The following is a 23,975-nucleotide window of genomic DNA, read 5'->3' on the forward strand; positions in this document are numbered from 1 at the left end:
TTGTGGATACAGTGTGGGGCCTTGGCCCTCCTTGAAGTTCTCTGTGAGGGCAGCTCACAGAGGGAGAACACAGGGGTCAACCCATCCAGACTGTAGCCCAAGGCTGCTTCCAGAAGATGGTCTGGCTCGGGACATTGTCTATCTTACACAGGCTGGGAGAAGGGGCCCCAGAGGGAAGGGGAGCTATGGGAACATGCAAGCAAGGATGACCAGCTGGACACCTGGAGGAGAACTGACTGGCTTGGGTTCTTCTTGAGCTCTGGGGGACCCAACTGGAGGCTGTAAGAAGAGGCCTTGCCTGGAATTCAGTCTAGCAGGATAGCTCCTTGGTTCTTTCCTCAGATACCCAGGTCTACTGGGGGCTAGTGAAGCCCGGGGTCATTAGATGGGGCCACCAAACCAAACCAAAGGAGCTCCTGAACCTTTCTCCAGGGTCTCAGATGGTTCTGGATGGCCTGGGCCATCCCAACCATTTCCTTCTCAATGGTGGGGTCTGAGAAGAGGGGGCAGCCACATATGTTCAGAAAGCCCCAGCCCTCCAGCGACTCCTTCCTTGCTTCCACCCAGGAAGGGTGGGAGGGCCATACCCAGCAGGAGAGAAGCAGACCCTATGGTTTTGGTGCCTTTGGGGACCCCCAGTCCAGTTGTCCTTCTGCTACTGGACCTACAACACAGTATCCCTGACAAATGAGCATTTAGCCTGTATTTCAGTACCTCCAAGAATGGGACGCTCACCTCCAAGCTGGTGGTGGGAATTCCTAAAAGGTTGGGGGTGGGGTTTTGCGTAAAATCTGTCTAAGGCCCTGGGGCAGATATCTATCTTTGCAGTTTTTGGACTTGAGAGAACCCAAAAGAGACCACATCGGTGACATACACATTCCTGAAAAAGAGCGTGAATGGACTGTGGTAGGAAGAGGAGGCCTGGGCCATGTGGCCACTGAGGGGCCCAATTCCACCATCACAGCCCTTGTCTCATTCCTTTGCCACCTTGAGCCTCAGCAGGCAAAGTCACTTTTATCAACCAGGGTAGGCTAAGTGCTTTACTAAGTCACCCCCAAATCACAGCAGCTTAATACCTCAGTAGTTGATTTCCCACTCAGGTACTTAGTGGATATTTGATTTTCAGGGTCCTTGTGGTGGCCCCTCTGGCTCCTAGAGCGTCAGCACCTCCTAGAGGAAAGGTGCTAAGCACCTGGCCTGTCGTTCACACACATCCCTTTCACGTGCTGTCCCCCAACCGTGAACTCAGTCATGGGACCCCACCTCACCCCAAGGAAGCCTGGCACATGGAGTTGAGCTGTGCGTCCAGGAGGAAAGGAAAGGCATTTGTGAAAACAAAGCAATTCTGCCCCAACTTCTTACCTCCCTGAGCATCCTAGCTCGGTGCTCCGAGGAGGGAAAGGTGGCCCGTCCATTTGGCCCATCTTGGAGGGGGCAACAAGCAGGCGTCTTCCCCTGGCCTGGCCTCTGACCGGAGCCAACACCAAGGTACCCCAGGTTGCTTTGCTCTGGGTGGGAGGGCCTCTCCCTCTGACCCTGTGTTTCTCCTCCACAGTATGTGGCCTTCGCCTCCCTCTTCTTCATCCTGGTCTCCATCACCACCTTCTGCCTGGAGACCCACGAGCGCTTCAACCCCATCGTGAACAAGACAGAGATCGAGAATGTTCGGAACGGCACGCAAGTGCGCTACTACCGGGAGGCGGAGACGGAGGCCTTCCTCACCTACATTGAGGGCGTCTGTGTGGTCTGGTTCACCTTCGAGTTCCTCATGCGTGTGGTCTTCTGCCCCAACAAGGTAGAGTTCATCAAGAACTCGCTCAACATCATTGACTTTGTGGCCATCCTCCCCTTCTACCTGGAGGTGGGCCTGAGCGGCCTATCTTCGAAGGCCGCCAAGGACGTCCTGGGCTTCCTGCGCGTCGTCCGCTTCGTGCGTATCCTGCGCATCTTCAAGCTGACCCGCCATTTTGTGGGCCTGCGGGTTCTGGGCCACACTCTCCGCGCCAGCACCAACGAGTTCTTGCTGCTTATCATCTTCCTGGCCCTGGGCGTCCTGATCTTCGCCACCATGATCTACTACGCCGAGAGGATAGGGGCACAGCCCAATGACCCCAGCGCCAGCGAGCACACCCACTTTAAGAACATCCCCATCGGCTTCTGGTGGGCCGTGGTCACCATGACGACGCTGGGCTACGGAGACATGTACCCGCAGACGTGGTCCGGCATGCTGGTGGGAGCGCTGTGTGCGCTGGCGGGTGTGCTCACCATTGCCATGCCTGTGCCCGTCATCGTGAACAATTTTGGGATGTATTACTCCTTAGCCATGGCTAAGCAGAAACTACCAAAGAAAAAAAAGAAGCATATTCCACGGCCACCGCAGCTGGGATCTCCCAATTATTGTAAATCTGTCGTAAACTCTCCACACCACAGTACTCAGAGTGACACATGCCCGCTGGCCCAGGAAGAAATTTTAGAAATTAACAGAGCAGGTAGGAAACCTCTTAGAGGCATGTCGATCTGACCTTTCACCTCCGCCCCCCGTAGCGATGATTCCAGATTCAGTCAGACTGCTTCCTTAGTTCCGTGGGCGACCCGGGACCCCGCACTCAGTCTCGAGGTGTGGAGCCTGGGGGCCCAGGGAGATGCTGGGCAGCCAAATTCACAAGGCGAGAGCCTGCTGGAGGAACCTCACTGGTGGCCCTGGGTAAGGAGGTTGGCGCGCTGGTCTCGTGAGGTTCGGAAGAGACGACATGGCCCGCGAGGTTGCTGAGGACTCTCTTGGCAGGAGCCCAGGGGGCTGCTGCTCGGTGGGCAGGAGGCAAGCGTGAGTCTCTGACTCAGGCCACTGTCCCAGGGCTGGGGCAGGGCAGGGGTGGGTATGATTCGGAAACGCCAGATAGCTTCTGGTTTGGTCTTCCCTTGGCCCCCTTCAGGCTGTGCAGACAGTACAGCTGGTGCAGGGGATTGGGCAGGGGGGTCCCTGCAAAGACAGTAGCAAGGATTCTCACCCCGCCACAGAGCCTGTCTCGACAACTGAGTAGAACTCCTGCTCTGATTCCGGCTGCCTAGCTCCAGGTGCGTCCTCGGGGACGCCTGTAGCCCTCCGTAACAAGCTTACTTATCCCACAGCATGCCGAACCAACTCACCTTCTACCACCACTCTAGAGTTTAGCATTTATCTTTAGGAACCTGTTGGAGCGACTCTAGCTTTCACGTTGTCTGTTTGGGTTGATGGTCGAGCGGGAGTTTCCGGTGGCCTTCTGATGGAAGCGGCTGGTGAGCAAAGGACGAGCGGGGGCCACCATCCCGGGCAGCTTTAGGCGAAAGCACTACTGACCAGCAGCCACCTCCCACTGAGGGTCCTCCCCATGTCCGGCAGTAGGGACCGCAGCAGCAATACGTGACAACCAGACACCAGTGTCCAGCCACATTCCCGTGAATTCAGTGGGGGGCCGGGGGGGGGGAGGGAGGGGGGCCATGAAACAATACTAGTCATCGTGGGATATATTCTCATATTCCATGGCTAGTGGTTTGTTATGGGACTATCTCAGTTTTATGAGAACCTGCACATAGCACATAAAGTTGATCATGGGGCTCTGGTCTGAAGATATAAAGCCCATAGTCTACCTCTACCCATGGAATACCATCGACTTATTCTGTGGACACAGGGATTTCAAGGAAATGAATGACCCAGAGAAGAATGGCAACACTGAGCTAAGAGGTGCCGGGGTGAGGGAGGCTGAGTGAGTGACAGGTAACATTTAATCTACGGAGGATGTCCCCGTACCCAGGTGTGGCAGGCGAGCTCAACCCTGGATGAGCACGTTTCCCCCGGTGTGGGTGGCCTCCCCCAGCGGATGAGGGATTCCTCATCCCTGCCCCCTGCTGACGCACCTGCCACCCCATCCCACTCCCGATCTGACTTCATTCCACACCTGTGCTGCCTAGCGCAGTACCCCCAAGGCCCACTTCTCTGCCCGTGGGGGCTCTCTCGCCCCTTCTTCTGGTCCCATACCCCTCCCTGCTTCCTGGATTCCTCGAGGCACTCAAGAAGAACATGGTTAGTGTCCCGGGCCAGGCCAGGGGGTCAGCGAGGGTCTCCGATGCTGGAACGGGGGCCCGAGGTAGGGTTGCATCCCCTTGGCCAAGGCATGGCTCCTGCTCAGCAGGGAAGGCACATTCGAGAGGAAAGTTCCCACCCCACTTCTCTGCTTTGGATTAGGTGGACATCTGACTTCAGGAGCCGCCATCATGGCAAGGAAAGTTCCTGGGGCTCTGGGGAGGGTCTGGGCTGGCCTGGCCCCCACCTTCAGTCCAGGCTCCAGCAGGGAGAGCTCAAAGTTGGGTGACATCCCTATGGCGCTACTTGGCCCTCAGGATCAGTGCCCCAAGTTTGGGTGCCCAGGCCAGCCTACCAAGGATCCCCAGTTCACTCTAGTCAGGCACAGATTCCTCTGCACTCCTAGAAAATGCCAGTATTCTCCATGTGCTGAGGGTGCACACACACACACACACACACACACGTGCATACACCAAGTGCAGATGTGTTCTGACATGCACACCAGCTAGTCCCAGAGACACAGCCCTCTTCCCGTGCTGCAGCAGACCCGTGAAACCCTTTCACTCCTGGTGGATCCCCTGGGCCCCCCAGCCATGGCAGCCCTGCTCCCAGGAACCTCCTGGTCCCTGGCCCCAGGTCTCAGGGACCCAGAGAGCCCTGACTCGGTCAGTCCTTGGCTGAGGAGGGATTTGGGGGCCTCCCAAGCTTGCCCTCAGGAGCCCAGATGCCAAGGCTATCCTGCCTTTCTCTCCCCAGCCCCACACTCTGCCCGCCCTCCCTTTCCAAATGCTCACTTGCACTGGAGGTGCTGTCCTGTTGTCCAGACCTGTCCACCTTGGCTCCCAGACCCCTCTGAACCTCCTCCCTTACCAGAACACTCCTTCCAAAAGCTGGTGTGTGAGACCCAGATGATCTGTCACCAAGGTGTGTGGTCCTTAAGGGACCTCCATCTCAGCATCATGGGGTCCCTTCCCATTTGCTTCCTTCTCTGCTTGTAGCCACATACCCAGCTGGGTGTGGGGACATCTGTGAGTTGTGGGGGGAGGGGCAGAGGTGAGGAAGGCAAATATGGGTGGAGATCTGACTCTAGGAGAATTGAGAGAGGTAAGACACAGCCCCCAAGGCCTTTCCAGCCTCGCTCCATCCCCAAGAACAGTCAGGTGGCCTTAACAAAATCTGGTTTTCCAATTATGCTTTTAGAATCTGGTTTAAGGCTAAATGCAGCCTGCTGGGCTCTGGGGCATCCCCTACCCCTGACCACCCCCCCCAACTCCCCAGGGCCAGACCCCAAGGACTCAAGGCCTCCCAGTCATGTCAACAACACCTTCCCTCACCTCCACCTCTTGGTCTGTCCTGAAGACTCAGGTCTGTGTGTCTGTGAGGGGTGATCTGGTCTCCTCTGTACCATCGTAGGCATGGCCTCCATGTTTGGGGGATTTGTCCTGTGGGGATCGTGGGGGCGGGGATACCAGGAGGGCATCCCACATAGGGATCGCCTGGGGCTGATGGTCTAGGAGAAGCTGCTTGTCTCCCAGAAAGGGTCTCCCCCTTCCCATCTAGAGGTGGGGTCCTAGAGCACCTGCTCTGGACAGTTCGGAGTGCTCCTTCTGTCCTGCCATGTCCATTCACCTGTGTGTCTTGTTCATCTCTGCTCCTCTGATATGGGTTGGTCCTTTGTGGTGCCGCGTCTGGGGCTGCAGGGTCCTACCATAGGTGAGCAGGGTGATGGCATGGGGGAGGGTTGGTGGCCAGACCCACTTTTTGCCCACTGGCAGGGAGGGCAGCCGGCAGCTGTGAAGTCCCAGAGAAAGTGCTCCCTGGGCTCCCCAGGAGCCACACACTGTAGCCTCTGGGTCATCTCTGGAGGGGGGCTCCCCCCTGAGCAGCTGCGTGTGCAGCGCCCCTGGCCCTGGCCTTCCGCCTTCCCCTGCAGGGCCACGGTGAGTGGTGGGAGTGGCGGGAGTCCACGGGGCAGGGAGGGTAACAGGAACGGGCAGAGGTGACAAGACAGGATGTGGGCAGGGGCCCTTCGCATGGGCCGACTGAGTTGTTACTCGGGTTAGAGGGCCGGGTTGGGCAGTGGGGGCCCGGAGTGGGGTCCCTGAGGCCCCTAGGCGGGCCAAGGGGGGAGCAGTAGGGAAATGAACCCGCTCTGAGGGCCAGGCATGGGTGTTCTTTTCTGTGTTGTTCACATTTTCTCTCTTTCTCTCTCCACTAATCATGTCTCTCTCTCTCTCTCTCTCCTCGTTTTGTTGCATGACTTGTGCCAGTTCTCGTGATTATACTCCACTCGTGTCTCTCACAGACTGTCCCCACTTAGCCTGGGACTTTTCCCCTGAACCCCGTGCTGGGGAGACCCCCTCAGGGCTAAACCCCAAGAAATGCCCAGCACTTCCCACCCTGCCCCAGCCCAGCGGGCGCCACCCCAACACCCCCCCCCACCCCCGGCGCCCGCTGCTGGTGTGAACAGTAAGTAGTCGGCGCTGCCCGGAGAGCAGGGCGGAAAAGCCAGCCGTGCTGGCCAAGGGCCCAGGCACCGGGTTCTCCTTGCTCCAAAGTTTAAAAAAAAATGACCCTCTTGCAGATGCTCATCTCTCTCAGTCCATTTCAAAGCCTGGAAACCATCTCCGTGAGACGCTGCCCATGCTGTCATTCCATCACTGCAGGCGGGCGGGGTGGTAGGGGGCCGAGGGGCCCGGGGCCAGGTGCGCAGTCTTCGGTGGGGGGGCCAGGTGGGAACCAAGGCTCCCGGTGGCCCTCTCCTCCAAAGGACAGCGTGGGGGCAGGAGGGCGGGGAGGTGTGGGGGAACCAGCACTTCTGGCCATTTTCACGGGTTCCCCAGCTTTAGAGAGTTGGCCCCTGCTTGGTTTCTCTCTCTTCCAGCCACCCCTCTGGACTTGGGGAGGGAGAATGCTCCCCGTTTCTGAGAGCAGCCTAAACTGCAAATAAGCAACCTGCCTTGGGAGGCTGGCTCCTTCGCAGAGTGAGACGTAAATACACCCACCTAGTCACAGGTTCCCCTCAAAGGGCATGGTGGTGCTTGAGAGAAGCAGCAGACCCCCAGGCGTGACCGAGAGTCTCTCCAGGGACAGAAAGGTGCCCGATGGCTGTCCCTCCCCCCAGCCCCAGTAGGGGGAACCAGCCCAACTCGGGGCCCTTTAAAGGCCCTGGGAGCTCAGTTCCTCCAGGGCCAGGGCACCAAGGGGCAGAGCTGGTAAGTGGGGGCTCAGCATTCAGGGCCAAAGGAGGGGAGTCAAGCTTTACCACCCCTTGACCCACTCCTGGACCAGAACCACCGGCTGTAGATTCCTCCACTGACAGACGATGGCCCCCAGAGAGACAGCAAACCCTGGCTCCCCTCCCAGAGGGAGAGGCTGTCAGCTAGGATTTGCTGTTTTCCCCTTGAGGACCATTTGTGCAGAGTACTGTGGGCCCCAACCCCACACCCCATCCACTCTCACCTCCCTGATACCTCTTTCCTTCTCTCTCCCCGCTGCCCTCCTCCCTCAGCCCTTCCCCTGGGAGGGAAGACAGGGGCCAGCCAGAACGGGGAGGCAGGCGGGGCCTGTCTGTGCGCACCCGTGTGTGCCCACAGACACGCCCCAAGCGCTAGGCAGCTCCCAGACCCCAGAGAGGCCCCAGTCACGTGGTGTCAGAGTTACCTTGGTAACTGGCCTTTCTGGTTCAGAATAAATCGGGGAGCGAAGCCCCTGGGATTCGTCAAGAAACGCACTGTACGTGAAATGCTTTGCCATCTTGTACGACAGACTTTTTTTTTTTTAAGTTCCAAAATTATGATGGGATTTTTTTTTTTTTGGATTTGCTTTACGAATAAACCTGATTGGTCCATTTCTCTTTTGACTGACTGCCTCTTTGTAGTGACATGATGTGTACACGGGCTGTGATCCCGCCCACGGGCACGCTGAGTGTGTGCACGTGGAGAAGGATCACTCGTGCGTGTAGTTACATGATGTGAACAGGGTCGTGGAGGAGGGTCCCCCTTTAGTCTTTCAGAGAGCCCCCTCTTGTGTTCACACCCATGTTGGTGGTGCCTTCCGTTGAGGTTCTCCCCCCAGATGAAGTCTTTGAGGGAGTTCTGTTGCCCACCGTGGGGACTGAGTTGCTCCCCCCTGGCCTGGAATATTCTGCCTTGAGGGCAGAGAGCAGGGGGCAGGCTCAGTCCCCAAGAGTGATGGGCGGGAGCTGAGGCCAGACAGAGCCACCTCCGCCAGCTCCAGAGGCCTCCACAGCTCTGCTCCTGGACTTGGGAGAGGGAGAGCTGCTTGCTCTGGCCACGCTTTGCCCTCCCCCCGCAATGTCTCCTCAGACCTCTTCCCAGCTTCCTTCTCAGGCTGTCCCAGAGGCCAAGACTCCTCTTTACCCACCCGAGTCCATCCGCCACTGTTGTCTTTACACGTCCATCTGCTCTGCTTTGCCGGGACACTGCTGCGAGGAGGCAGAGGAATGGGAGGCCCTCCCGAATCATGGCCCGCTGTCACTGCCTCATGCATACATCCCTGTTGTGCCTTTGCAAGCTGACCAGGCCCGCTGCGGGCAGAACGAGATGGCGGGCGCTGGCGGGATCAGTGTGGGGGATTAGAGCAGACGAGTGACTAGCTTAAGTCTGCGTGGGGGATGGAGCAGATTCGATGGTTGAATTGGGTCTGTGTGGGGACAGAGGAGACTGTGTGACCAGGCCTGGTCTGTGTGTGTGGTGTGGGACATACAGAGTGACCAGGGTGAGTCTGTGTGGAAACAGAGGAGGCTCAGTGACCAGGCCTGGTCTGTGTGAGGGGTGGGACATACAGGGTGGCCAGGGTGAGTCCGTGTGGGGACAGAGGAGACTGTGTGACCAGGCCTGGTCTGTGTGAGGGGTGGGACATACAGGGTGGCCAGGGTGAGTCTGTGTGGGGACAGAGGAAGCTCAGTGACCAGGCCTGGTCTGGGGTGGGGGACATACAGAGTGACCAGGGTGAGTCTGTGTGGAAACAGAGGAGGCTCAGTGACCAGGCCTGGTCTGTGTGAGGGGTGGGACATACAGGGTGGCCAGGGTGAGTCCGTGTGGGGACAGAGGAAGCTCAGTGACTAGGCCTGATCTGGGGTGGGGGACATACAGAGTGACCAGGGTGAGTCTGTGTGGGGACAGAGGAGACTGTGTGACCAGGCCTGGTCTGTGTAGGGGGTGGGACATACAGAGTGACCAGGTTGAATCCAAATGGGCGGGAGGCAGGATGAGTGATGAGAGAGGGTGTGTGTGGAGGACAGTGTGGAGTGTGTGATGAGGTGGGATCCCAGTGAGGGGTAGAGTTGAGAGATGGGGTCTAGATGGGGCTAGGGCAGCCTTGAGGAACTGCTAGATGTGGGTGGGCAGCAGCCAGGTTCTGGTCAGCAAGAGAGAGAGGTCTGAAAAGGCCACCTCTCTGGACTGGAGTTTTTCTGAGTGTCTGTCTGTCTTCTCCCTGAGCTCTGTGTCTGGCCCCCTACCCATGACCGCATCCACACCACCCTGTCTCATCGGCCCTGCCTTGGGCCCTGGGCTCGGCCCCCAGCACCGCGCTTGCTGGACCCATCACCAACTCATCTTTTTGCAAACTTTGAGCAAACCCAGGAGCCCCTCCTTCCCTGCACTGTGGGCAGCTCACAGGCTGCCCGAATGAGCCGGGAACCCGTAGCCTCGTGCCCCCCTCCGTGGCCCCCTCGCTCTTCTGTCCTCAGGGACAGGCTGCCCTTTGCCAATGCCCCACCTCTGGCCTGTCCCCCTCCCCCACTAAACAGTTTTCAGTGTCTCAATAGCTTCTGCTTATATGTTTGAAGATTCCAAACTGAATGGGGAGGTGGCGAAGGCCGCGCTGGCGAACGAAGACTGCCCCCACATAGACCAGGCCCTCACTCCTGATGAGGGCCTGCCCTTTACTCGCTCGGGCACCCGCGAGAGATACGGACCCTGCTTCCTCTTATCAACCGGGGAGTACGCGTGCCCACCTGGTGGAGGAATGAGAAAGGGTATGTAGGGGAGGCGGGGGCACTCTGCATCAGCTGGGCCGCCTCGCGTTCCTGCAGGTGGGCGGGTGGGCGGCTGGGGAGGGGTGCTGAGGGGCAGGCAGGCACGCGGGGTGGGGGCAAGGAGCAGAAGGAGCCCTCCCAGGGTTGGTCTCTGGAGGCCCGAGTCCCTTTCTCCCAAGTGGAATGTCAGGCTGGCAGAGAGCACTTGAGGTCCCCGCAGCTGGGGTTGGAACTGAGCTGAGGGGTAGGAAGGGGCTTGGGGACAGGCTGGATGACCACGGGGCTGTGACCTTCAGGTAGGGTGTTATCTGGGGATATGAGAGGAGCCTGGACTCCTCCAAGCTGCTCTGGGAGATAGTAGGTGAGACCAAGAAGGCCAAGTGAGCTCCCCTGTCCCTTGGCAACAGGGTGGGCCAGGCCTGGCCAGGACCCTGTGGGCTTAGCCACCCAGGGTCCATGTTCTGGAAAAGCACCCTTTGAAGAGAATCTGTAGGTCAGTGGGAGGGGAGACATGAAGACAGAGGTGGCCTCAGGGCTTGAGGTGAGGCCAGTGTCACTGCAGAGGTAAGATGTGTGCTAGTGAGAACATTGCCTGTGGCAGTTAGAGAACTCCTGGAGAGAAGGTTAAGCAGGACTCTGTGCCCCACCTTCCATCCTTGGTCATTTCCTCGGGTGTGGTTAGCGCCCCCTTGTGGTTGGTGAAGGTTGAGCCCCACAGTGACCTCTGTTCAAGGTCTCCTTGTATCAGATCTTTATCTGAGGCTGCCCCCCAGCAAGGCAGGGTGGCGGGGGTTGTGGGGGGGGGGGAGACTTCTACTAGAGCTTGAGCTTGGGCTGGAGAGAAGCTTGAGGCGGGGGCCCAGAGCACCCTAGCTCCAGCTTCGGGCATTGGCCAGAAAGGCAGAGGAAGCCATCCTGGGCCTATTGGACTGGCTGGGCAGTTCATGCATGCCTGGGAGTGCCTCGCGGGCTCACTTGGGGTGCATGCTGACTGGAGTGGGCAGGCTGGGCGGGAGAGATCATGGGTTTTTCTAGAGCAAGAGTTGGTTAGCCTGTGGCCATTCACAACTGCTCCAATATTTGAAGTGGTTCAACAATGCACCAGGAGAAAACACAGAATTCAAAGTCCAGGGCAAACCCAAACCCAGGAGAGGAGAGGCAGCCTGCACTGAGATGGGGATGTCCTACTGGTCACTGGTGCTTAGTGGGCCCACTGGATCCAGGCTGGCCCCTGCTTCCTTGCCCTGCCTGGAGGTCCCTCGGACCCCAGTGCGGCCTATACAGCTGCCCGCATGGCGCTGCATGGGGGAGGGCTGCGGGCATGGGGCGGGCCCATCCCAGGCACCTTCCGTGGATAGGCCCGATGCTCCCCTTCTCAACTGGCTTTTTCCTGGGGGGACGCTCTAGAATCCAAGGAGCAGGGGCGGCCAGAGGGAGGCAGGGGGAAAGCAGGGAGGCTTTGTGGCTCTGCTCTGCCCGGTAAGGTCTCCTGGGCAGCCTGTCTCCTTCACCTTGAGTGGTGGCTCAATCTGGGTGGCCTAAAAGAGCGGAAGAGTCTCTTCGCTGTGCTTCCAGAAGCCCAGGGAGAGTGGGACAGAAGAAGCCCCACCTCCCTGTAGTGGCCAAGGGAGCCCAGCGGCAGCCACTGTCCACAGGTGGGACCCGCTCCCCAGTCCCACAGAAGCAGGGGTGCCAAAGTCTCTGGGAGGCACCGAGGGTGAAGTGCCCCCACCCACATCCACCCGGCCCTGTTCTCACGGATTCGTGACAGCGCTGAGGACTTGCTTCTCTCCGGAGAATCGCAGTGCCTAAGCCACGTGCAGAGTAGGGAAGTTAGGGACCCGACACGGTCCCCAGGAGGGAGAAAGAGAGGCACACTGGGCCGGCTCACTGCATGGGAAAACCAAGCCAGCTGGAGAAGAATCTGCCTGCCTCTGCATGCGTCTGCTCTGTCTTTCCTCCTCCTTCCTTAAAAACTAAGTACCAAGCGGGATGGGAAAGCCGAGAAGAGAAGCTCAAGTGTTAATTGTATTCTTTACATACAGATCTTTGCAAAGAAAGCCCTGTCATTGCTAAGTATATGCCGACAGAGGCTGTGAGAGTGACTTGACCAGGCGGCTTGGCCGAGGACACTGGTGGCTATTAAGCATCTGGGTGGACCAGCAGCCCCTCCTCACCCTCGGACAGAGTAAATTCACGCCAATGCAGGTTTGCCGGACGAGTCCGAGTGGCCCAGGTCTTGTACTAGGACGGACGTAGCTTTTTCTACGGCCAAATGGTAACTGACCGTAGAGGATTTCTTTTCCTTCTTTTCCTTTTCTTTTTCTTTCCTTTCCTTTTCTTTCTTTCTTTTTTTCTTTTTCTTTTTTTTTTTTTTTAACATTTTATTTTATTCGGGGCGGGGGGTGGAGGGGTTCCTTAGCATGACTTGCATGAAGTTAAACAGAAAACCCAGCAAACCAAACCCACCAACCCTCCTGCAACTGTCATGATCACCCTAAACAACTACAACAACAAGAAAAAAAAACAAAAAAAAGCAAAAAGTCCTCTATTTTCTTTCCAAGCTCTTTACTTTGACACAACGTTGCTGGAGCCAGACTGTATCAGCGTTTGGTAGAAACCTGTACGTTTCTGGGGGCCGGGGATTGGGGGCGGTGGGGACTGAGAATGGATGGATGGCTTCCCTTTTTGTACACGAGCTCGAGAGTCAAGGTTCCCAAAAGGGCAGTCGGTCAGTCATCGGTCATATTGACCTCACCTTCATAGTTCATCTCTCACGCGGAAACCGAGAACTTTGCTCCAAGTAGAATTGTGGAAACGCGCACTGCTGCTTTCTTCCCTGTCTGGCATGCTTGTGACCCAGCGGACGTCTCCCCAAGACCCCTGACAGCGGCTAGTCTAGGTTGATTCTATCATCTTCTTGGTGTGTAGACCCAGTGTGACCAGCTCCCATAACAAGTCGTTCATAGTAAATAATCAACACCGTGCGGATCTTCCGAGTGTTACCTTAGAACACCAAAATCAGGACCACGGGAGGGGCAGCTCCCCTCCACCTCTATTAAGGCACAACCTGGCATTGTATGCAATTTAGTACTTCAGAGTAAAAAACTGCATGCCCAATGTGATGCAAAGACGATTCTAGCATGAAATAAATTTTGTATCATGGTTTCTGTATAGTCTAAAGCAGATTTGTTTTCCTGAAGCAATTGGAGGTTTGCAGAGACCCACTTCTGCATCTTGAATAAATATAGTATTTTCCCAACAGAAACAGAGGACAGTAGCTTGGCTTTGATCTGATTCTAAAATTAGTGGTGGGGTGGGGGGTGGGGAAGGATGATATTTTTGAAAAACACATGCTTGAGTTGAAAAAAAAAAATGCAACATCTCGAGCTTTCACTGCAGCTCGCAACATTTCCTGGAAAGAGAGCAATGCTGCTTTAGCTCAACACCCTCCCCTCCTCGGGCCCTGGCCCTCCATAATAAAAAGCTGACTTTTGAGATGAAGCATGGATTTGGGTTTTTATTGCCTTGGGTAGGGTTCCGATGTGCCTATAATCAGGCCTGCTGGGCTGGGCTGGGGTAAACTGAGGGGCTGGCTGTCCCCTTGCTGGGAAAAAGCAGGTTCTTCCTGTTTGGTGTGGGGAGGGAGACCGTTCTCAGAAGGCTTAGAACAAAGACTTGACCCTAAAAGGAGCATGTCCTCTGGTGGGGTTCAGTGACAGGGAAACTTCTCTGCGAGTTGTGCCATACTGACAAGTCCTTGAACCTGACCGTGTCAGAGCTCCCAGCCCCTGTGCAGACATTAGCCACCCCCTCCCAGGGCCGTTCATGCATCTGATGGTGGCAGAGGCAGGGGTCCAACTGACAGATCTGGGTGCCCTACCCTGCGGCAGCCTGCTGGGTCCAGTCCACCAGACCCCCTTACTGCACGCATCTCACTCAGCCGAGAGGCGTCTTGAAGGCGAGGAACCCTCTTTCGGGGATCTGGATTTATGTGGGTTGTTCACTTGGTTTCTCAAGGGGAATAGAGTAGGGACTGGGGTTCCAATTCTTTTTTTATCCATTGGAGAATCCAGGAATGTTTGGGTGGAAAGTCCCTAGCAGTCATGGCAGTCAGCCTTTGAGCATTTTATAGACGAGGAAGTGAGGTCTGCACAGGAGAATGCAGGAGAATGGACTTCCCAGGGCCACAACCAAGTGGGTGTCAGTCTCCCCAGACTTCGGCTCCCTTGATACCCTCAGCATGGCCTGGGTCAGCTGTCAGATGGGTGGGTGGGAAGCTGAAGGTGGATGTGAATTCTCCTCCAGCAGTGCCTTGCCCTCTCGGAGCCTTTGCCTGTGGGGCCTGGGAACCAAGGGCGCGGGGTCAGTGGGGTAATGAGTACAATAAGGCCCAAGGGGTCATGCAGCCAAAGAGCTGCCAAGTCACACCGTGTGCATCACAGCCGTTCACAAGTATCGGGACGTGAGAGCCAAGCAGCCTCAGCGGCTGCAGGGAACATCATGTTCACCCTGCCTAGGAGTCAGCCTGGTTCCTCTGGTGGACCCAAGAGGGCTGAACACAAAGCCGTTTGCATTGCGGGTTCTCTGGGACAGAATAGCTGATGGGGAAAGGAGACGAACATACATGGAACGTTCTGCTGAATGGGAGGGGTATGGGGGGGTTCGTCTGGGAAAGAGCCCACAGTAATTCCACCTGCCCATTTTAAAGGCAAGAGGATAGGTGCAGAGAGGTAAAGGAACTGGGCCAGTGGCACACAGCTAGGGAAAGATGAAGGAAGATTTTCACCCAGGTGGGCTGCTCTAGGGCTCGGGTGAAGCCATCTCAAGCTAACTGGGGCCTTCCTGCGGCTAGAGCCCAGAACTGACAAGATCACTAGCACGGCTGGTCCTGAATCCCAGGGCGCTCAGGACCTGGCCTCCTGCCCTCCTTCATGAAGCGCCGCGGGCATGAGCGAAGCGGCCACTTTACACGCTGCTCAGAACCTTCCACACATCTGGCCACCTCACTCTTCTGCTTGAACATCTGCCCTCACTCCCCGCCGACCGTCCCACCATGTCCCACCTAACATGCGGACTGCCAATTCCCATGTTACTAAGTCTCTTTCTGCGAAAGTGGCAGGAGCCTGGGGTGGCGGGGGGAGGGGGCAAGCGGGATAGGGGGTGGGGAGAGCACTTTCCTCTGAGCCCCGGCCCGATTCACCTTTGGAAGCCCGGTCTCATCTAGTTTGAATTTGACAGCTACTGGGGCCAAGATGGTGGGGAATCAAGGGAAGAGGGGGTGCCTGTGGCCCGGGTCGGGGTTTGTGTGGCAGGCAGGTGAGGGTGCGAACAGCCCACTAACTCCTGGAACGTGGGGACCGCACAGTCACCGCAGACGCCAGGCGCAGGACCTGTGAGCACACCGTGGGGCTCACACCCCTGTTCTGCTCCCTTCCTTCTCACGCGGGAGGAACGTGGAGGCCCATCTACTTGGCCTATCAGAAAAGAAGTAATTTTTAAAAATGAGTGGGTATTTGCTCCAGGTGCCTCCTAAGGCGCATTAGCTAACCGGGTGGAGGATACTGACCTTAAATTTCAACTGGTTAGAACGCACAACACCATTCCCACACACGTGGAAGAGATGAACGGAGGCCAGGCGGGTGTGAGGGATCGGACCCCCTTGTTGAGCCTCCTCATCCCTGGTGGCCCTAAGAGTGTGCTCCTCGGTTCCTTCGTGAACACTTACCGGGCACTTCCTCTGTATCAGGGCCCATCCTCGGTGAAGGGGTTCCAGAGTCCACCAAGATTCTGTCCCTTGCTCTCAAGGAGCTCAGGATCTATTTGGAATGAGGGGCATGGACATCTACAAGTCCGAGAATGACCACAGGAATCAAAGGGTCCAGAAAACATCTGGGCGACACTGTCGACAGCCCCAGGAGCTCCTGGGCACTCATCAGGCCCAGTGGACAGGCTTGCAGAAAGCCCGGCGGCTGCCATAGGGAAGGCAGACGAAGGAAGTGAAGGGGACGGGACTGTGTGCCGTGTTGTCGAGAGCTGGGAGTCATTCACTCCCCCATATGGGGATGGTCTGTGCCCCGCAGGCTTGCCAGAACCGTCTGAGTCAGCTTCTGAGCCAGAGTCTGAAGCAGGCCTGCCCCTGTTCCAGGCTGGGAAGCCCCGAGACGCTTCCTTCTTATACCCACGGGGAGGGCCTCGGGAGAGGCACCAGGGCTCAGCAGAAGACTTGGAACTGGGGATTCTTCCAGCCAGTGCTGACGGAGGCGGGAGGGAACCCTGGGCCACCACACTGCGGGAGAGAGTGTGTTGGCTCCTTGTGAGCAGTAAGCCTGTCTAGGAGTATGGGCCTGAGTACTATCGGGATGGGACAGTTTTCTGGCCGATGCGTCTGATGCCGATCATTCGCCTGTGGGCCTGGAGGTAGGGGGCGGCAGTAACTGTGGGCTTGCTTCAGGACGGGTCATCTCTGGGCCATGCAACTGCCCCATTTTTGAGGGTGTGGGAGCCTTGGCAAGAGCAGCTCAGGTGCACAGAGATGGCTTTACCATTGTGGAAGTGCCTAGAGGCCGTTCTAGCCTCTACTGGTTGTGGCAGGTGGGCACCCAAGGCTATGCTGGCCAGGGCAGTGCTGTTTGCTAGGATACAATATCGGGAGAGGGCTCCACGCACTGGTGTTCAAGGGCAGCCAGTGGCTGTGGGTGGTCTCTAGGTTCAGACCTGGAGAGTTCAGGACTGTCGTCATCCCCACTCCACGGAGCTGAACCCTCTCCTCATCTCAGGGGTGCCCCTCGTCTGCCCCCCTGGTTTAGCTCAAAGCTCTGAATGCGTCACCTCCCACTCAGGACCTTGGGCCAGGAGTGAGGTATGTGACCCCTTTCCCTTTACAGGCCTCTGTTTCTCCGAATGAATAATGAAAGTGTTGGATAAGACCAGTGATTTCAAAACTTTCTCAAGGACCCCTTGTCAATTCTGTGTGAAGCCCAGTATATAATATAGATGTAAATAAAGCTGCTGTGGATAACGTGGGGGGCGGGGACCTGGACCTCTGTCCACATGGCTTTCCTTCACCCACAGCCCACCCGGGTGGCCACTGAATTCTCAGGAGACGTCTAACAAATGCACTTTGAAGGCCTCTAGAAGGTCATCTTGCCGGTCCTCTGCTCTGATGTCCTGGGGTTTTGTCACTTCCTAGAGCCTAGCCCTCACAGACCCCACAGACCAAGACCCCTGAGTCACAGAGGGAAGGTGGTGTGGAACAGGCCACGGACTGGGCTACCTAGCTAGCGACACTGCCACACAGTCCCCCAGGGAAAGCCATTTTCTGAGGCAGAGGGACAGGCACTATGTCTCCCCCAAGCCACAGCTGCCACCTAGGGAAGCCTGGGGCCTGTGGCCTGGTCTGGTCCCCATTTTACCTGAAGGCCCTCCTCCTGCAGAGACAAGGAAGGCAGACAGGCAGATGTCAGGGGTTAGGGGTAGACTCCCCTGCCCATGCTGTGGCCCGTCCCTCCTCATCGGAAACTACACAGCTTAGCTGTTAGGTATACAGACCAGGTCCAGGGTGTGCCTGGCTCGGATGGAGACACCGATCTTCTGAGAGCTCGCTAGGTCTAGATTCTCTTGTCCGTCCCAGGCATCTCCTCTGTCAGGCCTTCCCAGGAGTCCTGCCTCTTCCTCCACTCTCTTATCTCCACTTCCTTCCAGCCCCCGTCCAGAGCCTTCTCCTTTCTCCCTTCACCTAGTCACCAGGACAAGAACTGCTCCTTGTCCGGGCACCCACCTGCCTGACTCAGTTTCCTTGAACCAACAAACTAATGCTCCAGGCGCTGAGAATCGAAGGCTGGGGGACCGTAACCAGCCCAGGGGATGGGGCTGGGCTTTCTGTCCCCACCAGGTGAAGACAGACTGGAGCCTGCTGTTTTCCATGTCCTTTGGCGATTCTAGTTTAAATGTCACTCAGAGACCTGACTCCCCAGTCAGGCAACCCACTTGGGTTCTTGTTATTGCTCTCAAGAGGATCCTTGTTCCCATCTGTCTGTGTCCTTGAACCCCAGACACTGGCCAGGTGGTCTCTCATCGCTCTGGCCCGTGGTCAGCCCAACCACAGTGCCTCCACAGCCCTTCTCAGGTCAACCCCACAAGTTGACCAAGCAATCCTCTGGGAACACACTGAGTGGGAAAAGTCACTTTATTAAAGGGCCTCTGTCACAAGCCCCCCATTTCTGGACCTGCCATATTGGCTTTGGGCAGAAGCTTCTGGTTGCCTTTCCTTCCAATTTCTCTCTTTGTCCATGGCTTCCTGAGATTCAGCATCCTCAGTGGCATCTGGGGAAGAGCCAGTGACCTTGGGGTGTTGGCCCAACTCAGGAAGAACTGGCAGGTGGCAGAGGGCCAGGGAGTGGCCAGCCCCACAGCCCACGAGGAGTCCCAGTGACGAGCGCAGAGCCTGAACAGGCTTCGGGGCCCAGATGTTGTCTTCAGAGCCATCCCCGCACATGCCGTGCTCGTTCCAGCCCCAAGAGTAACACGTCCCTCCTGCGAAAGAGAGAGAAGACCGCTCTAGAAGAGGTTCGGAGAACAGGGCCCAACGCTCACGCTGGGGGTGCAGGGAGACCATAAATCCCGGTTTACACACAAGGAAACCAAAGCTCAACCACATTTGGTGGCACGCTCAGCACCCCTGCTTCCACCCTGCCCCCCCAGAGCAGTGTCTCCCACTCCTGCCAACCCGCAACTGTCGCTGCCCCAAACCTGGCCCTCCTCGTCCTCGGCCCTTCCCTCACGGTAACCTCTTCTACCACCAGCCCCGACCCACCACGATCCTAGACCTGCCAACTCTGCCTTCAGAAGAACTTTGTTCAAACCCTTCCGTGCCCCCCCCCACCCCCCATCTCCACTGCCATCCCCTGAGCCCGACACCATTCTCCCTCATGTGCAGCCACGCCAACAGCCAACAGACTAGCTGGGCCAGTCACCATCCACCCCAACCTTTACAGAGCATGTAGGTGATCTAGTGGTCACATCAGTACCCTGCTCAAAAGTCTTCAGTGACTTTCCGTGTCCTTAAAGGTCTTTCCTTGGCCCATGAGGCCCTGAGGGATCTGGTTCCTGACTATCTTGCTGGCGTCCCCTGACACAACTCTCTCCCTCACCCACTGCATTCCAGAACCCTGCCTTCTTTCACATCGTTACACAGGCCTCACGGGGCCTTCCTTTCTCCTGAAGCCCTCTTTTTACTGGGCTCCAGACCTCCTCGTCCTTTATTTTATTTACTTTTTAAATTTTGTTTATTTATTTATATGACAGAGAGAGATCACAAGTAGGCAGAGATGCAAGCAGAGAGAGAGGGGTAAGCAGGCTCCCCACTGAGCAGAGGGACCAATGCGGGGCTCGATCCCAGGATCCTGAGACCATGACCCAAGCCGAAGGCAGAGGCTTTAACCCACTGAACCACCCAGGCACCCCCTCCTCATCATTTAGATCCCAGTTAAATGTGGCTCTGCAGTCAGAGTCCCTGGCCACCCAGTCCAACTTGGATTCCTGTTATCACCCTTGGACTCTCCCCTCATGGGGACCCTGGCACTCTGTAGTGAAGAGATGACTTGTGTGGTGATGTGTGCACTGTTCTCTCTCACCGGCCTGTCTGCTCTACAGGGACGGAAGGACGGGGTATGTTCTGTTCACTGGTGGATCCCTAGCCTGGTACACAGTTGGTGCTCAGTAAGGGCTCACGGATGGGGTAAAAGATTGAATGAACTGAGTCATACAGCCAGAAGGTTTCCAGGCCAGCATTCAAGCACAGATTTCTCTGACAGCCAGTGATGCCCACACCCCAGCGTACATGCTCTTCCTAGCTTTTAGATCCTTCCCCAGGGCCAAACTCACTCATATTTTTCTATAGTCATTAAAAAAAAATTGTCCAGTTTATTAAGCTAATACATCCTCATGACGAAATGGAAAATGAAAAACAGAAAATACGGATGGGTATGAAGAAAAAGCAGACTTTGAGTCTTGCCACTAGTATGAATATTTTCATCTCTTGCAAGACCTTCAATTTGTGAAATTTGTAAATATTTGTGCATATGTTGCCCTGCTTTCGTCCCTTACTATTATAACACAAATATTTCTCCACAGAACTGCAAACTATTCAAAAAGGAAATTAAAAAAAAATTCTTTGAGGGGCACCTGGGTGGCTCAGTTGTTGGGCATCTGCCTTCGGCTCAGGTCAGATCTCGGGGTCCTGGGATCTAGCCCCATATAGGGCTCCCTGCTCAGCGGGAAGCCTGCTTCTCCCTCTCCCACTCCCCCTGCTTGTGTTCTCTCTCTCGCTGTGTCTCTCTCTCTGTCAAATAAATTAAATCTTTAAAAAAATTGTTTGAAATTTTGAAACAGTTCAATATCCAGAAAGGTACAAAAAATAATTTAACAGAAAAGACACATACTCCATCCAGACTTAGAACATTAGTCAACATTTTGCTGTATCAGCTTCAACCCTTCCCTTAAACAAAAAAAAATCGTAAAGATACAGCTTAACCCCCATCTCCCATTCTTGCCCTGTAGCCACTTCTCCCAGCAAAGACCCGCTCTTTTGAAGCCAGTGTTCATACCTGGTGTGCTTGTTTTACACTTTCTACCTATATGTCCTTAAATACTATGCAATATTTTTAGTTTGTTTTAAAGACTTAACATAAATAGTATCATTGAGATATCTTTTTTATACTTGCTCTTCACATTGGGCATTGTTTTTTAAAATTTATCTGAGCCGATAGTTAGGGATCTGGCTCATTATTTCAACTATGCATAGTATCGGGTTAGGTAGCAGTCAGTTTTCCTTGTCCATTTCCCTCCTGATGGACAGTTCTTTAATGAGAAGTGTTATTTTATTACTCAATATAATGTATAATGTACATATTCTACAACAAGAGGAATAGTGCTGCTATTATAAGCAGCACTACCATGAACGGTCTTGACCATGTCTCCTTGTACCGAGTGGTGTTTGTGCAGGGTTGGTCCCTAGAAGCGTGAGGGTGGTGGACCGAAGTCCATGTTTGGATTTCGGTCTGGCCCCACAGCTGTCCACAGTGTCTGCGGTCATGTCCAGCCCCATCAGCGATGGGCCTGAACGCTTCCCTCTATCTTTGCCTCTAAACTCTTGCTATTCTGCTAAGTACAATGAATGATTCTGCATTTCCCTGACTCCTAGTGAGAGGGATTGTCACTCCGTGTATCACCCTGAGTTGCCTCTTCTTATGAAGGGCCTCTGCTTTTCTCTTTGTTTGCCTTTTTCTAACTGATTTGTAAGTTTTCTTTGTGTATTCTTTTATTTACACAATTCCTCCCTGTGCTGTGCATTCTAAGTGTCTTCTCCTACAAGTCCATGGTCTGTCTCTTCACTTTGCTGAGGGTATCTTTTGTTAAACAAATTCCTTTAAAATGACCATGTAATTGTATATTGTGGAGATTCAACAGTTTCCTTAACCTGTATTCAATTATCAGACGCATAGGTTGTTTCTAATTTTTCATTATTTGGAATAATCTTCCTATGAACATCTTCACATGTGAATCTCTGTCTAACTAACTGCTTTCTCAAATTAGATTAGAATGGGAATTCCTCATCAAATGGCATGGACATTTTTGAGATTCCTGAGGGCCGTTCTTAGTGCTTCCACAATATTTTCTCAGAAAGGTTACCCGAATACAACCAAGTCTACCTGCGTGTCTCCCTTTCACTCCAGCATGGCCCGTATTTATGGCTTATTATAACATTTAGAAATCTGCTCTGATTTGAAGACAGAAAAGGCATCTCATTGTTTTTATTGGTACTTTACTGCCATTGAAACTGAAAAATAATTCTTATGTTTCTCAGATATTTGTATTTCCTCTTTTGTGTATTGTCTGCTTCGTATCTTTTTTTCTGTTTAGTACAGAAGGCTTTCTGACCCGAGTATTAGACACAAGGGCCAGATGGTCTGGGTTCAAATCCCAGCTCTTCCATTTATTAGCTGAGTGACCTTGGGCAAGTTACTTAGCATCTCTGTGCCTCAGTTCATTTCATCTGTTTAATGGAGACAATAGTACTGGTACGATAAAGTTGTTTACAAGAATTAAATCAGTAAGTTTGTATAAAGTACTTAAGACAGTGCCCAGCACGTAGTATTATATAAATATTTGTTATTGTTCTTGGTTAAGAAGCTTCTTGTTTTAAAGATTGTTAAGAATATTAACTCTTTCTCTGCCATATCCAGCTTAAATATTTTTTCTCAGTTTGACTTAAAATTTTGTTTGGGGTCTTTTGATATAAAACATAAGCTTTATCCTTCTTTGTAGTAAAATTCACTGATCTTCTATAATTTCTTCTGCTGCTTCTAAGAACTGAAAGCCCATCCCTATCCTATCGGGAAATACTTTTTTGATTTTTCAATAATATGATTTTTTAAAAAAAATCTTTATATTTCACTCTTTATCCACTGAAAAATCTGTTTCACTGAACACTTTATCACAAGGGGAGGCTGGCTGGCCCGGGACTACCCTTCCTCTTCCTTCCCCCTAGTCGGAAGGCAATCACTGGCCAAAAGCTTGGGTTTGGGGAAACACAGATGTCTCCCTGTTTGGCCCACGAGTGAGGAAATGCACGCAGAGAGGATGGGCCCCGGGACACGGCTCCTGCAGCGACCAGTACTCTCCGCCAAGTTGGTGTGAGGCCCGAGTCGGGAAAGTGGAAGAGGCTTGGTACCTTGGGGCCTCGCTCGGCACCTGGTGTGGGCTCGATGCCCGGCCCCGGCGAGCAGCAGCAGCTGACGGTCAGCAGGAATGGGGGCAGAGCGGGCCTGCCAGCAGGATGCGGCCCACCGGGCGGCTGGCAGGTCCCTCCCCTCCCGCCAAAGGAAACTCACTCTGAGGGGCCGGGGCAGCCAGAGGCCTGGAGCCAGGGCTTTCATGCCTACTGGGTCGAGAAGGCTGGCTGAGGGCCAGAAATTTCCTCCCCCAGTACTTCCAAAGAAGCCTACTTGAAGTTAGGTGTCGTCTGTTCTTCCTCTCTTTTAATACGAACAACCCCGTGGGGCTGCCGCGTCTTACTGATGCTCCTCGTTTCATTGGGGACGATGCAGAGGCGCCAGAAACCAGGCCGAACGGCTCCAGAATCGGAGCCGACTCTGCAGAGGATACACCAGCCCTTGCCAAATTCATTCTAGAAAGGTGGATGGTAAATATTTTAGGTTTGAGAGCCTCATTTGGTTTCTGTGGCATATTCTTATTATGACCTTTTCAAAACCCTTCTTGGTTTGCAAGGCCATCCAAAACGGGCCCCAGGTCAGATGTGGCCTGCGGGTCACCCTCTGTCAGCCCGTGGCATACCTGTAGGACATGCACTATTTGCTGTGGGCTGCTCTGTGCTGTCCTGGGTCCCACAGTCCCAAACACCTGCGGGATCACAGTGCCTCTATCCCCATCTCTGTCCCATCCCCAGGGTTGCTGAAGGGAGAGGACTGCACGAGGAGACACACACAATGCCCCAGCACGGTGCCTGACATTTGGTGACAGTTCATGGCCATGTATGAAGCAGACCATGGGGAATGGAGGAAAAGGCAAGAAAGGCCATGCTAGGGTCCAACGGCACAGAGAGGGAGGGGCACCAGCAGACGGGAAGGCCTGGGGTGGAAGGACCAGCTTAGGGTTTCTGAACAAACTTCCTGTGGGGCAAAAACCAGACTGCTGACCTTTGAAAGTGAAAGATTAGCTATGCCCTGAACAGAAGACACCTTTAAGTTCCGAGCCCCTCCAGCATTGTAGGATCAGTTCCCATATCCCTCTCCAGCCTCAGCGGGATGCTACCATACAGGCTGCTCTCATGAAGAAGTGACAGGAAGGAGAACTGCCTACAGGAGGCCTTTCCCTAAGCGAACTGGAATG

General features: G+C 54.8%; 2 protein-coding genes across 7 annotated transcripts in view; one reads left to right on the forward strand and one right to left on the reverse strand.

Moving 5' to 3' along the window:
- The window catches only part of KCNC1 (potassium voltage-gated channel subfamily C member 1), a 43,295-nt gene extending 30,063 nt beyond the window's left edge, over nt 1-13,232 (forward strand). Inside the window, exons 2-4 of the mRNA XM_059137634.1 lie at nt 1,556-2,489; nt 9,876-10,064; nt 12,110-13,232. Coding sequence (XP_058993617.1) covers nt 1,556-2,489; nt 9,876-10,064; nt 12,110-12,174 — 1,188 coding nt within the window. The 3' untranslated portion in view covers nt 12,175-13,232. The remainder of the gene's footprint in view (nt 1-1,555; nt 2,490-9,875; nt 10,065-12,109) is intronic.
- A 5,002-nt stretch (nt 13,233-18,234) lies between these two features.
- Nucleotides 18,235-23,975, reverse strand: part of SERGEF (secretion regulating guanine nucleotide exchange factor) — a 216,842-nt gene continuing 211,101 nt past the window's right edge. For 4 of the 6 annotated variants that reach the window (XM_059137655.1, XM_059137646.1, XM_059137670.1 and 1 more), the window contains one exon: nt 18,235-18,599. In XM_059137655.1, coding sequence (XP_058993638.1) covers nt 18,270-18,599 — 330 coding nt within the window. In that variant the 3' untranslated portion in view covers nt 18,235-18,269. The remainder of the gene's footprint in view (nt 18,600-23,975) is intronic. The other 2 variants (XR_009345400.1, XR_009345390.1) reach the window with 2 other exon arrangements.

This window comes from Mustela lutreola, chromosome 1, assembly GCF_030435805.1.
Source record: "Mustela lutreola isolate mMusLut2 chromosome 1, mMusLut2.pri, whole genome shotgun sequence".
Taxonomy (NCBI): Eukaryota; Metazoa; Chordata; class Mammalia; order Carnivora; family Mustelidae; genus Mustela; species Mustela lutreola.